The sequence below is a fragment of the Nematocida parisii genome (genome assembly GCF_000250985.1).
Source record: "Nematocida parisii ERTm1 unplaced genomic scaffold supercont1.2, whole genome shotgun sequence".
NCBI classification, from domain to species: Eukaryota; Fungi; Microsporidia; genus Nematocida; species Nematocida parisii.
This window is the reverse complement of record NW_013524647.1, coordinates 456,612-469,419: the sequence shown is the minus strand read 5'-3', so window position 1 is coordinate 469,419 and position 12,808 is coordinate 456,612. Positions and strand designations below refer to the sequence as shown.

Sequence of the window (12,808 nt, the reverse complement as noted above, 5' to 3'; positions counted from 1 at the left end):
TTCATATTTTATACGGATGAAGAAGGCCCGTGCAGAGAGGGATGCCTTATTTGAGTTTGATGCACCGCAAATGAAAGACTTTATGAAGAAAGAGTACCAGACACAGAAGAGGGTTATAGAGAACTTATTAGAAACACGAGGTAACCCGGGTGTACCACAGGATCCTTCAAAGGAGGTCAAGAAGAAGTCAGTGAAAGTATTAAAACCAGCACCCAGGAAGACTTTCTTCTCAGAGATATTCAAGAAGACTTCTACGGTGCATAAGCCAGAAATTATCACGGATATCCCAGTACCAGAAGAGGATTTCAATGAGAGTGTGGATGATGGGTGGTTTAAGAAGAAAGAGAATGAATTAGAGGTATTTTCAGATATTTCAGTTAAGGGTGTACATATACAGGAGAGTAACGTATTAACAACAGACTTATTTATGAGTGATGAGGAAGTAGATATTCTACCGCAGTTAAAGGTGATGGCCACTCCACCCATAAAGAAAATGAAAAGGGACGTATTACACTCAGCAGAATTTAGTCATGAAGATATTGAAGAATTAACAAGGTCATTTAAAGAGGCAGTGAATGAATAACTTATTATACAATTAGTAATAAGTAACATAATATAGTACACCATGAGTAATAAGTAATAAATAATAAATAATAATAATATATAGCACTATGAGTAATAAATAATGAGTAATAGTAATAAGTAATAGTAATAAGTAATAAGTTATATAATACACTATGAGTAATAAGTAATAAGTTATAGTTATATGGTAATAAGTAACATAATATAGTACACTATGAGTAATAATTAATAAATAATAAATGATTATAATATAGTACACTATGAGTAATAATTAATAAATAATAAATGATTATAATATAGTACACTATGAGTAATAAGTAATGAGTAATAGTTATATATTGCACTATATGTAATAAGTAACATAATATAACACTACTATAAGTAATAAGTAATAAGATTGCACTATTACACTATTATTACTTATTATTTATAACCCGAATGTAATATTTATTACACTATTATTACTTATTATTTATTACACTATATGTAGTAATTATTATTTATTACACTATATGTAATATGTAATTATAATATAATACATATTGTATATTATATTTTATTAATGATTGATGGTTTATGCAGTAATTTCCCTTATTACCTCCTGATCGGGTCGTTCACCCATGCGGTCGTATTTAACAGAAGTAAGCGTATAAAGTACTTGCCATCACATAATACATTCTTCTGTCATTACTTTATATGCTGTATTATTAGTGTACTAATAAAGTGCCTATTTAATGGTCATAGACCAGTTAGTAGTAATATACCACAGGGCTGGTATAAATTACTATCACTACCACCCGTATACGGATATGCACGTACGGTCGTATATAAGTATACATCAAATATATTACGTATACAGCCTACATTAGACATACTTAATATACCCATAGGCATATCAAGCATAAAGAACAGGTACTTTAAGTCAGGTACACCAAGTAGTCACAGTATCATATCTGGGTACTTAATTAGTACACTGTACAGATACAAGTATAATAAAATAACAGTAATACTGCCCATACTTATACCTATAAGTAGGGTTATACACAAACATCATTATATATACCAAGTTGTATTAGGTGTAATTATAGGATATTTATTGGAATTAATATTTTATTACCATAAATGGAAATAACGGTTACCATAAATAGAAATATTTTATTAATTAATAAAATTATAACTCCTTTTTTTCAAAATCAGAAATTTCCTGTGATAAATCCGATTCTAAATGAATTTTTACTATCCGCGGTAAGTCATCCTCAGATACCCCCGATCCCCTCTTACAAGTCCGTACCAGACGCATTAGCCCATCTAACCCCTCAATTACCTCACCAAATACAGTATGCTTGCCATCTAAGTGCGTACAAGAACTCCCTGATAGTGTAATATAAAACTGGCACCCATTCGTATTAGGACCACTATTAGCCATAGCCAGCATACCAACCTTATCATGAACCCTCCTGGGATACCCAGGCACTCCCATCATCTGGTCAGACTCATCAGGGAACTTACCCCAATTATACTTCTCTAATGAACTTATCCCACCCAGGCCGTTCATGTGCTGGACATCACCACCTTGAATTACAAACCCATTAATTATCCTGTGGAATACAGTGCCCTTATACCCATACGCCTTTAAATTACCATTACCCTGTGGGATACTTACAGTACCACAGAACCCTTTAAAGTTCTTTACTGTCTCTGGGAACTGGTCCTTAAACAGTTCTATTTTTAGTGTCGTATGCTCACTCACTCCTTGTGTGTCTGTGTACTTAATGGTCATCACAGCAATATTACCCTCTGATTGACTGTCTTGTATACTGTCTTGTATACTGTCTTGTATGGGTACCTTACCATCTGATTGAGTGCCTTGTGTGAGTACGCTTACTATTACAGTAATTATTATAATCCCTGCTTTAATAACCCGAATTTGCATGGGTTATATTTTCATATCAATTATAAATAGTAATTTATTTTTAATTAATATGCAGGAAGGTGTTTATTACGGGACAATCGAAGAAGAAAGAATGTTATCTGCTGAGGAGATGGATGTACAAAGGAAGAGGAATAAAGTGTATGAGTACTTATGCCGTATGCAAGAAGCACGTGAGTGGATGGAGAATATGATTCAGGAGGAAATACCGGAAGAGTTTGAAGATGCCTTAAAGGATGGGGTTTACTTAGCCAGGCTGGTTAAGTTGTTTAATCCTGGGTTAGTGGGTAAGATATTTATAGATCCTGTATTACAGTACAGGCATACGGATAATATTAACGTGTTCTTTGAGTTTATTAAGTCTGTCGGGTTACCGGTGGTGTTCCTGTTTGATTTGGTTGATTTATATGAGCAGAAGAATATTCCGAAGGTTATTTACTGCGTGCTGGCACTGGCGCATTACTTATCCAAGAAGAAGATAGCTGTGAAACCCGGGAATTTAGTCGGTCGGGCTATCTTCACAGATGACCAGATAACCCAGAAGGAGAGGGAGATTGAAGAGGCTGGGATATCCCTGCCTAGTTTTAGTAGTATTAATAGTACGATGGATAGGGTGTACAGGAAGGAGAAAGTGGGTGTGTGTGAGTATTCAGTGGATGGTTCTGGGATAAATGTGTGTACGCAGAAGAGTCCATTAGAGATATCTACGTATGAGGATGGTGATAAAGTGAGTGATGAAGAGGGTGGCATAAGCATATATTCATGTGAGGAGCGGGTGTCTGCCATGCATGTGATACAGTCGTATATAAGGACTCTCCTGGGCAAGAAGGTGATTAGTGAATTACGAGGGGATGCACCCGTCACTATATTCTCATTACGGCGGATGGTGCACTTATTAAAGGGGGATGAAGAGAAAGAAGAGGTGGTTGTTGAAGAATTGAATAGAATGCTTAACCAGCTGTTCATTGAGAATGCAGAGTTAGAAAGGGAGGTGACTACGGTGGAGAATAAGATATCTTTACTGCTCAGGAATAAGATACAGAAAACCGGGGTTAAGTCAGCTGAGATGCGGCCGTATATGAAGTATAAGTCATTACAGCGACTGTTCTCTAAATTACAGGATGAACCTTCTGTGCTGACCACCCTGATCATGGGCATGCGGCAGAGGGAGGGAGAATTCTTCTGCAGTTCGAAATTGCTGAACTTGTTCGGAGGGGCAAAAACCCCAAGGGAGGAGTACACGTACCTCAGGATTATTGAATCTTTAGTGCATGCGAGTATGGCGTCTAATGAAACGAATAAAGTACTCGGTGGACTGGCACTGAGATCACTTGTTGTAGCACATGGACACACGGACATGCAGAGTACCATACGGAATATGATGAACGAGTCAGTGAGTGCACTGGATATAATACGGTACATCCTTAAGAACGTACACGCACTGCCGTACGCCGTACGGTTCTATGCACGGTCTGTGAGCAGGTCACTCAGCAGGCAGTACACACAGAAGGGCGTAGAAGTAACAAAGCATGCACTTGCCACGGAAGTGTTCCTGTCCCTGTGGGAAATATTCTTCTCGCCGATTATTGTGTCCCCAGAGACTGTCGGACTCCCGGGCGTACAGATGAATAAGCCAATGCTCTTAGAGGAGTGTAACAAAGTGTTTGATAGGATAAAGAGTACACCGCAAATGGGCCTGGATGCAGAGGAGTTTAGTGCAGTGATAAGTATATCTGATGTTGAGTCTATCTCAGAGTACTACACCATGAAGTACATCGCATCCCGGCCACTGAATAATATGCTGTGCTTAACAGGGGACGAGATAAATTACGTACTGGCATCACTGCTGAACTCGTCCGTCCCCGGGGATGTCAAGAACATGGCGGAAGAGTGCCACCCAATCCCGTTTAAATTAGTGTTTATTGTGCCTGGTGGAGTGTCTCCGTACACCCAGGAGAGTGCCGGTGTGGTTGAGAAGCGGCTCTGTAAATGGGCAGTCATAAAAGTGCTTATACACTCAGCAGGGAAGAGTCTCCCAGATATTCTGCAGAGTAAGGTGTACGATATGTCCAACAGCAAGAACAGTGCGTACTCCCTCCAAAATGAGAAGGACATTGAAGCGTGTAAAGATGCCATACAGAAGTACAGCAGTAAATTATTCGACTTGGGGTTACTGCAGAATAAAGAAGAGTGCACAGAGATCCTGCAATTAGCAGCACACGATATGATGAACAGAGTAAAAGCAAGCATCGCCAGGAAAAGAGAAATCAAAGCGACTGAGAAAGCCATTTACAGCCTGGAACGGGCCCGGGAGTTAATTGAGAGGCGGCAGAAGGAGAGTAACCAGTACCTTACAGATATAACGCATAAAGTGATGGAAGCCAGTCGGGAGTACAAGCAGTCTGCTAAGGCACTTTTATTAGAGGGGGTCGTGCTGAGAATGTACAACTGGCAGCCCTCTCAGATGGACAGTATCGAAATATTCTTTAAATCGGGTGCTTCTGGTGGTATTGTTATATCTGTCATGGTGATCGGCATACGGTCGGCGAGTGAGACGGTCTCGTTTGCTGATTTATTAGTCCAGGAAAGTTTTGGAGAGGCGGAAATAACGATCGAGTCACTTGGGGCAGTCTTCTGTATCCCGAAACTTATTGGGGTCATTAACAAAAAAGTACTTCCATAACCTGAAAAATAAATCAACTCATTTTATTATGAAAATACCGTTATTTCCTAATACAGAAATGTAAATTTTTACAAAAATACCGTTATTTCCTAATACAATCATATTGAACACCTTTTATTCTTAACCCTCATTTATGTATGAGATTTGTTATCAGGGAGTGGTGAGTGCATCGAACTCCCAGACAGAATTTCACTGATCGCATTGTCCACATCCCCATGGTGCTTTATAAGTAGCTTTATGTTAGAGCATACGTCCGTGAACCCGCACTCCTTCATGTACTCAACTTGCTTCCTGTACTCCAGGATAGGATTAAAGTTGTACTTGCCCCATGGATTAGGCACGGGCTGATTAGATGGCTGTATATCAGTCGTACCCTCCTTGAAACTAGTCCGATCCCTCTCCTCGGCTAATAATGCACTTGGATCTTTCTGTGTCTTAAGCATACTCCGCAGCATATTAAACCCCCCTGGGATCGTCTCTAACTTAGCCATGGCTATGTCAAGATTCTTCATTTGTGTGTTCATGTACTCAGGATCATCGGCTATTTTAGACATCTGCTCTAACATCTCACTGCTCTCCATTAACTTTCTTAATTCTGGGTTTTCATTCTTTAACTCTGGAAGCATCTCTAATAACCCCTTCATTATATCGGGGTTACTGAATAATTTCTTCATGGCTGGGTTCTTCATCGGACCGGGTTTATCGGCACTGTGCAGGGTTTCTTGCTTGTACACTTCTTCATTTATCTCTGAAGGTCCTTGTGACTTCTCTAACTTATGCGCATACACCACGGACAAGTTCCCTATTTGAAGGGCCTCCATGGTCTTTGCTGGGTCTGCCAGAATAGATCCTTTGTGCGTCAGTTTCAGTAGATACGGTTCTATACTTAACTTGCTACCGACTTTATTCTTTAAATTATCGACTGTTTCAGATGGATCTATATCTAACTCGACTGTTTCTTGCATATGCTTTATAATTATCCTGTGCATTCAGAAGTATAAAGACAGAAAATAACAATAAGAAACAAAAACTATTTATTGGTATTTACCACGGGATAAGAACCAATTGGAATAACTGATAATTTTGACCAATTACTTATAGAGGGACAACTGGCCAATTATATTATAAGGAGGGCTCTTATAGTGTACTTATGCATAAGAAATTAGAATAATTTACATAACCCGAATTAACCCGAAAATAAAAACATAAAAATAAATTTACAGTAAAATAAAAAAATGAATATTTTCATGGGAATAACATATATTTAATGAAAATAACCGATATTTATAGTGTATTTAATGAAAACAACCGATATTTATAGTGTATTTAATGAAAATAACTGTTATTTATAGATATTTAATGAAAATAACCGTTATTTATATATATTTATAATGTATTTATAATGTATTTAATGAAAATAATCGTTATTTATAATGTATTTATAGTGTATTTAATGGGAATAACCGTTATTTATAATGTATTTATAATGTATTTAATGAAAATAACCGTTATTTATAGTGTATTTAATGGGAATAACCGTTATTTATAATGTATTTATAACGTATTTGTTATTTCTTTGGCTTTTTCTAGTGCTATAAGTGTGAGTTGTAATTGTTCTCTCCTTTCTTTTGTTGAAGATTCTTCCTTTAATAGGTCACTGAGTGCCTCCTGTACATAAATACTCTCAATAAGTCTCTGCTGAAGGGTCTGCATGGTTTTATAGACCATTTCAAATATGATTATTTTAGGTACCTGCTGCACAACAGTGGATTTAAACCCAATTAAGTACTCTATGACCGTATGCTTAAGTACTTCTATTTCTGTGGTACGATTAACTAAGTATTCATTATCACCAGAAACACTTGCAGATACAGTAGTAGGAGATGTACTCGTGGTATTAGGCCGTATATATACAGTGTTCCAGTGAAGGAATGATTTAATACTGGCAGTTGCTTGTTTAAGGTTCTCCTTTAACAGGGTCGTAATGGTCTTGCATATTTCTAGTTTTAATTTAGGGAACCTCTCTAAGTGCTCTGTCTCTAAACAAGACTCTCCCATCCGTTGCATCTCTAGGAATATTTTAGTTGATGCGTGTACACAGTGCGGCTGTACTTTATCTGCGGCCATTTCTATAAAGTGGTATAAACTCTGTGACGTACTTCTACCACCGAATACACCGGACGTATTATGTATCACATTCTCAATTTCAGTATCCGTCGCATCGAATAAGTCTAGCTCATTAATCGTCTTAGTGAATAGTACATCTAATGTATACGATACTCTGGCACCATCAATTATCTCCTTGGAAATGTACTTTGCTTTGGTTTTCGGTGTTCCTGATACTTTTCTGTCCATGTCCTGTGTAAATTCACTAATCACTTGCATGATCATTTGCTTATCATCTATAACAGGCAACCCCACACTTAATAATTCCTTCTCGGCTTTGTCATATAAGAAGGATATCCTGTCCTGAAGATACGGAGTGCTTTTTACTATACTCGTCTTTAATAATTCATGTAATCTCGTGATTAAATACGGTATACCACAATATTTTTTGTTTTTTGTGTATACAGGATGCGTTTTAAAATATTCTTTCTCCCTGATTATAGTCGTAGAAATAGAAATATTCTCACGCAGAGATAATTCCCCACGGCATATAACAGGAATAAACCCTAATTTTACATTAATTATCCGACCCTGTAAGACATTTAGTACATCAGTCCCAGGATCCATTAAGTCCACTTTCGTGAGTACACAAAGAGTCCGCTCATAATCAGGATCGACTTCCTTGGCTAGCATTAATGCATCAGAACTGGTTATGTCAGTGTTAGCAGGTGTCACTGCTAATACGACCGTATTCGTATTCTGAATATACGATCGGACTATCTCCTCAACCTTCTTTACTATCCCGTCAGGCTGTCCCTCCGAGCGTACTTTAATTATACCTGGTAAGTCTACCAGTGTAATTGGTAATGTGTCCTGTTTGTGTATACGTAATACGATCGGGATCGGGGACACGTCATTTTTCTTATCTAAGATCCTTTCAGTCTCCGATTGTATTTCTGCTTCTACTTCTGTATACTTAAACACTTGCCCAGGGAGGTGTCCAAATGTACAGTACGGTGCACTCTCTGTGTTAATTATTTGTATCATAAGGGGTCTCCTTGTGACCATCCCTGTGCCCCGTGGGAGTATTTCATGGCCAATTATATTCTCTAGTATACTGCTTTTACCTGAACTCTGTGCACCAACCACGATTATTTGTGGTATATTAATGGGGTTCTGTATGTCTGTGCATAAATTCTGTAATTTATTGACTTTCTCAATTATGCCGTCCATTTAATTGCAAAAAGTAATTTTATAAATAGAAAGTTAATTAAAATTTATGTAAAAATATACTTACTATATATGGTAATGTAAAATATACTTACTATATATGGTAATGTAAAATATTTTAATTAGGTTATAATAAAAACAACAGAACTTATTACACAATGTGTAATTAATCATGCACAAAATAATTTATTATTAAAATATATTACACAACCAGTAATAAATATTAAAATATATTACACAACCAGTAATAAATATTAAAATATATTACACAATCAGTAATAAATATTAACCAAAATTTAAATTATCATTACTTATTACACATTGTACACTATATAATATATAATATATTATATATTGTGTTAATAGTAATAATAAGCTTATAAATAAATATAATAATTAATAATAATATAAATATGTCAAATAAACTTACACTCGGAATATAAAATATAACCCGGTGGTAATAATCAGTAACCCTGTTAGTGAGTGGTTCTTGCCTAATCGGTGGTAGTGGCCGTATATCTACATTATACTTCATTATTATTGCTTTACGCCTTATTTCTCTCTCTTCTGGGGTTATTTTTATTTTTTTATATTTTTCCATATTTTTTTGGTTGCTCTTAATTATTACACACTGTGTAATAAGTTCTGTGTGCTTGGTGATGTTTTACTTTTTACACAATGTGTAATAAGTTCTGTATATTTTGTGATATTCCGTTACTCCCGTAAATTAGTAACACAGGAAATATTCCCATCAGGAATACGCCTAATAACTAGTATATGATTGGTTATCACAGATGGAACAACTTCATTGTTCGGCTTTCTTGAAATTATTTTTTTTATCTTCTTTATTATAAAGATAAGCAATAAAAAACAAAGAATCCCGTGAATGCACAGGATAGAAGGCAGTGCCCGTTGTACTGCTGTTATACTTATAGGGTCCTCCTTACAGGCAGAACTAATTTCTTCATTTGTGTCTGTTTTAGGGTTAATTCGGGTTGTTTTAGTGGTCTTATCTTCTTTTGTTGTTTCTTTCATTTATCGTTTAATAAAAATATTTTATTTTTATAGATTTTATCGGGTAGGTCACAGAGTTTTTAATTTATACACAATATATAATAAATAATAATATATAAGATAATGTGTCAAAAATAATAATATAATATAAAATGTGTAATAAGTAATAGTAAGTAATATATGTGTAATAAGTAATGATTATATAGTATACAATGTGTAATAAATAATGGTTATATAGTATACAATGTGTAATAAGTAATAGTATAATGTGTAATAAGTAATGTAAGACATAAGTAATACTTCATTTTTAAGAAATCATGTATAGTTCATAAGAAATAGTATACAATGTGTAATAAGTAATAGTATAATGTGTAATAAGTAATGTAAGACATAAGTAATACTTCATTTTTAAGAAATCATATATAGTTGATAAGAGATAGTATACAATGTGTAATAAATAATAATAAATAGTATATGTGTAATAAGTAATGTATAATGTGTAATAAGTAATGATTATATAGTATACAATGTGCAATAAGTAATGATTATATAGTATACAATGTGCAATAAGTAATATTATAATGAATAAGTAATAATAAGTAATACTTTATTTTTAATAAATTATATATAGTTCACAATATACGTAAATATGTATACATTCGTATTATTTTTAATAACCCGAAATATACAATATCAGCCGAATTTATGATCAAAATATCTCTATAATAATAGATTTAATGTAAATAAAAACAATATGCCACACTCTAAAAGTAAAAGAACTATAATAACATATTTTAAAGATGGAAATCAGTTTATTGATATAAGGCTCAAGGGGCCTTGAACGGATGGCCATCGAGTGCCACACACTCTCTAAGCCGATCTTAGTGCCCCTAGGGCGGCAAGAACTTGGACATTAACTCATACAATACGGCATTAGTAAAGAAACTGCCTATTGCGCCTTCTTATACCAGCAAAACAAGTCAAATGGCATTCAATATGCTTCTAGCAGTCTCAGCAGTTAGTACTTATGTTCTTCAGAAGATCTTCTTTATTATATAATTAACATAACCAATTGAGTGTATATACTCCATCTGAATAGAACAGTTAATTAAGTATCTAGTTCTTCTAGTCTTTTAATTACTCTATTAAAACAGACTATTTTTCTCTTTTTAAATTATTCTTATTGCTTATTGACGTACTCACAAGGAGTAACGCCACCGCCACCCTGCTACGTAGCCAAGAGAGAGAAGAGAATGAAAGGGGAGAGCTCTTTATTGCCTTTAGGAAGCGGCCTAAGTCAGCATAAACACGGAGTCTCGGGCGCAGGTGTGTTAGGCCTGGCGCTGAAGTTAAGCCATCGATGCTTCTCTGAGTCTTCCTCCAATTTTTAGGGGAAGATCTCCGGTTAAATAGTCGGAAGTTGATATACTGATTCAGAGATCCCGGCCTTTGCTTTGGCGGGATCACCGCGCGAGCTGGCGCGCAGACGGATCGCCCTCGGGGCTCACGTCTGAGTGGTGGTGTCACCACAATTTCCTTAAATATATAAATCCCAAATTTTATATAATTGTATAATTATCATTAAATACACTGATAGTTGTTTTCTTAAAGAATGGCATTAAGATACTTTGACTTTTATTGAATCTGTATACGTATTTATAGACCGCATAATCAATTTAATTTATGTTGACTTGTTGTGTTAACAAATATTTCTGATTTAATTTGTGCTGCCCTGTTTATGTAAACACTCCGATAACTCATTTCATGCTACACAAATGCTAGTCACAGTATACAACATATTCAATTATTTCAAAAATATTATCACTATATGTGTATATAACAGCAGCAATACTCATTATTAATAAAATAATATATACTATAGAAGCAATGTATTCGCTAATGTGTCTATTTGAATGCCTTTTCTTATAAACCATATATATATTATTGTATAATACAATTGTTCTGAAAAATAAATATCCGTATACTATTATATTTGATATAATAGAATAATCTTCAACTAATCTTAAGATTAAAGAAACTATCCACATAATAACTGAATAACCTATTTTTCCACATGCCACAGCGAATAACCCGAATACTATAATACTTATTATATTTAAGAGAATATTTTTAGATTTTATAAATATCCAATATACTGACTCCATTAATCCTATAATAATATAACTACCAGAAATAATCCGGAGTAGTGTATAAAGGAAATTACCACTTAATACATATTCATGAAGGAATGGGTGTATATTTGTGGGTATTAAATTACTTAATGCATGGGCTGATTTTTCTTCAATCGTATGTAATGATTTAAGTGATAATAAGTAGAATGCAACTACTATTATACTACCAACATAAACTGAATTATATGCATTATAATACTTAGTAGGAGGTATGGCTGTCCATTTTTTTTCAATTTCTTCATGGCTATCATCACCATTAATAACAAAAGTCCTTATGCAATTATGAATATTGTCTTTATCAGTTTCGAGTGGTATATTCTCGTTATTCGAGCATAATACACCAATAAATAGTACTTTTATATAATTGTATAAATAGATAAAATCTATCTCTATATTTTTAACTTCTAATTTAACCAGTTCTCCCATATGTAAATAACTTATAAAAATTTAATTATATTTATAAATGAATAATTTTGATTAGGAGATAGGCGCACTATCTCAAGTATCGACAGACAGTTTGGTTGATGCGCTTCTTGGGGGAAGTTACCTAAACACGCATGGAGGACTCTGTTCCGGGACTATCCCGAAACTAAGGCCCAGTGCGTACACCGTAGCGTGAGTACTACTCGCGCGGTGGCACGTTATCTCAGTGCCATCATCCCATTGAGGAGTGACCGTATAAAGTCCTACTTTATAAGCCACGTTCCTCCACCCCTAGCAGTCAAAGACATTAACTTGTTACGGCCGCCCTAGGGGCACGAGGAACGGCTTAGAGAGAACAAGAAGAGAGTGTGTGGCGCTCGACGACCATCCGTTTGAGGCTCCTCGAAACTTATACCAATAAACTGTTTTAAACTAAAAAAATATGGCTTGCCATAAAAATATTTTATAAATTTTCTCCTTTAAACATTACGTTATTTAACTGATTATTAATGCATGTTTAATTAAGAAATAGTGTATTGATGTAATATATCATGAACTTCAGCAGGATACACTACTAGCACTACAGACATATTTTCTGAATATCATCGAATATTGCTATTTCATGCTATGATAGCTGTAGTAATTAAA

The 12,808-nt window shown here is 35.0% G+C and overlaps 9 protein-coding genes across 9 annotated transcripts; 3 read left to right on the top strand and 6 right to left on the bottom strand.

Annotated features, from left to right (window-relative positions):
- Positions 1-16: 16 nt before the first annotated feature.
- On the top strand, positions 17-627 carry NEPG_00996 (uncharacterized protein; the record flags this gene model as incomplete). Its single annotated transcript, XM_013203370.1, has 1 exon — positions 17-627. The coding sequence occupies one exon, from the start codon at positions 17-19 to the stop codon at positions 581-583; it is 567 nt and encodes a 188-aa protein (XP_013058824.1). The 3' UTR covers positions 584-627.
- Positions 628-1,144: 517 nt separating this feature from the next.
- Positions 1,145-1,764, top strand: NEPG_00995 (uncharacterized protein; the record flags this gene model as incomplete). Its single annotated transcript, XM_013203369.1, has 1 exon — positions 1,145-1,764. The coding sequence occupies one exon, from the start codon at positions 1,145-1,147 to the stop codon at positions 1,712-1,714; it is 570 nt and encodes a 189-aa protein (XP_013058823.1). The 3' UTR covers positions 1,715-1,764.
- NEPG_00994 (uncharacterized protein) lies at positions 1,754-2,515 on the bottom strand (the record flags this gene model as incomplete). The annotated part of the gene is made up of 1 exon (XM_013203368.1): positions 1,754-2,515. One exon carries the CDS (start codon positions 2,513-2,515, stop codon positions 1,754-1,756), a length of 762 nt encoding a protein of 253 aa, XP_013058822.1.
- A 49-nt stretch (positions 2,516-2,564) lies between these two features.
- NEPG_00993 (uncharacterized protein) lies at positions 2,565-5,214 on the top strand (the record flags this gene model as incomplete). Its single annotated transcript, XM_013203367.1, has 1 exon — positions 2,565-5,214. The coding sequence occupies one exon, from the start codon at positions 2,565-2,567 to the stop codon at positions 5,193-5,195; it is 2,631 nt and encodes an 876-aa protein (XP_013058821.1). The 3' UTR covers positions 5,196-5,214.
- Positions 5,215-5,308: 94 nt separating this feature from the next.
- On the bottom strand, positions 5,309-6,190 carry NEPG_00992 (uncharacterized protein). The gene has a single exon (XM_013203366.1). The coding sequence runs from the start codon at positions 6,182-6,184 to the stop codon at positions 5,327-5,329; it is 858 nt and encodes a 285-aa protein (XP_013058820.1). The 5' UTR covers positions 6,185-6,190; the 3' UTR covers positions 5,309-5,326.
- Positions 6,191-6,743: 553 nt separating this feature from the next.
- Positions 6,744-8,534, bottom strand: NEPG_00991 (uncharacterized protein; the record flags this gene model as incomplete). The annotated part of the gene is made up of 1 exon (XM_013203365.1): positions 6,744-8,534. The coding sequence occupies one exon, from the start codon at positions 8,532-8,534 to the stop codon at positions 6,750-6,752; it is 1,785 nt and encodes a 594-aa protein (XP_013058819.1). The 3' UTR covers positions 6,744-6,749.
- Positions 8,535-8,859: 325 nt separating this feature from the next.
- On the bottom strand, positions 8,860-9,143 carry NEPG_00990 (uncharacterized protein; the record flags this gene model as incomplete). The annotated part of the gene is made up of 1 exon (XM_013203364.1): positions 8,860-9,143. The coding sequence occupies exon 1, from the start codon at positions 9,130-9,132 to the stop codon at positions 8,860-8,862; it is 273 nt and encodes a 90-aa protein (XP_013058818.1). The 5' UTR covers positions 9,133-9,143.
- Positions 9,144-9,245: 102 nt separating this feature from the next.
- On the bottom strand, positions 9,246-9,566 carry NEPG_00989 (uncharacterized protein; the record flags this gene model as incomplete). Its single annotated transcript, XM_013203363.1, has 1 exon — positions 9,246-9,566. The coding sequence occupies one exon, from the start codon at positions 9,564-9,566 to the stop codon at positions 9,246-9,248; it is 321 nt and encodes a 106-aa protein (XP_013058817.1).
- A 1,757-nt stretch (positions 9,567-11,323) lies between these two features.
- Positions 11,324-12,163, bottom strand: NEPG_00988 (uncharacterized protein; the record flags this gene model as incomplete). Its single annotated transcript, XM_013203362.1, has 1 exon — positions 11,324-12,163. One exon carries the CDS (start codon positions 12,161-12,163, stop codon positions 11,324-11,326), a length of 840 nt encoding a protein of 279 aa, XP_013058816.1.
- Positions 12,164-12,808: the final 645 nt, after the last annotated feature.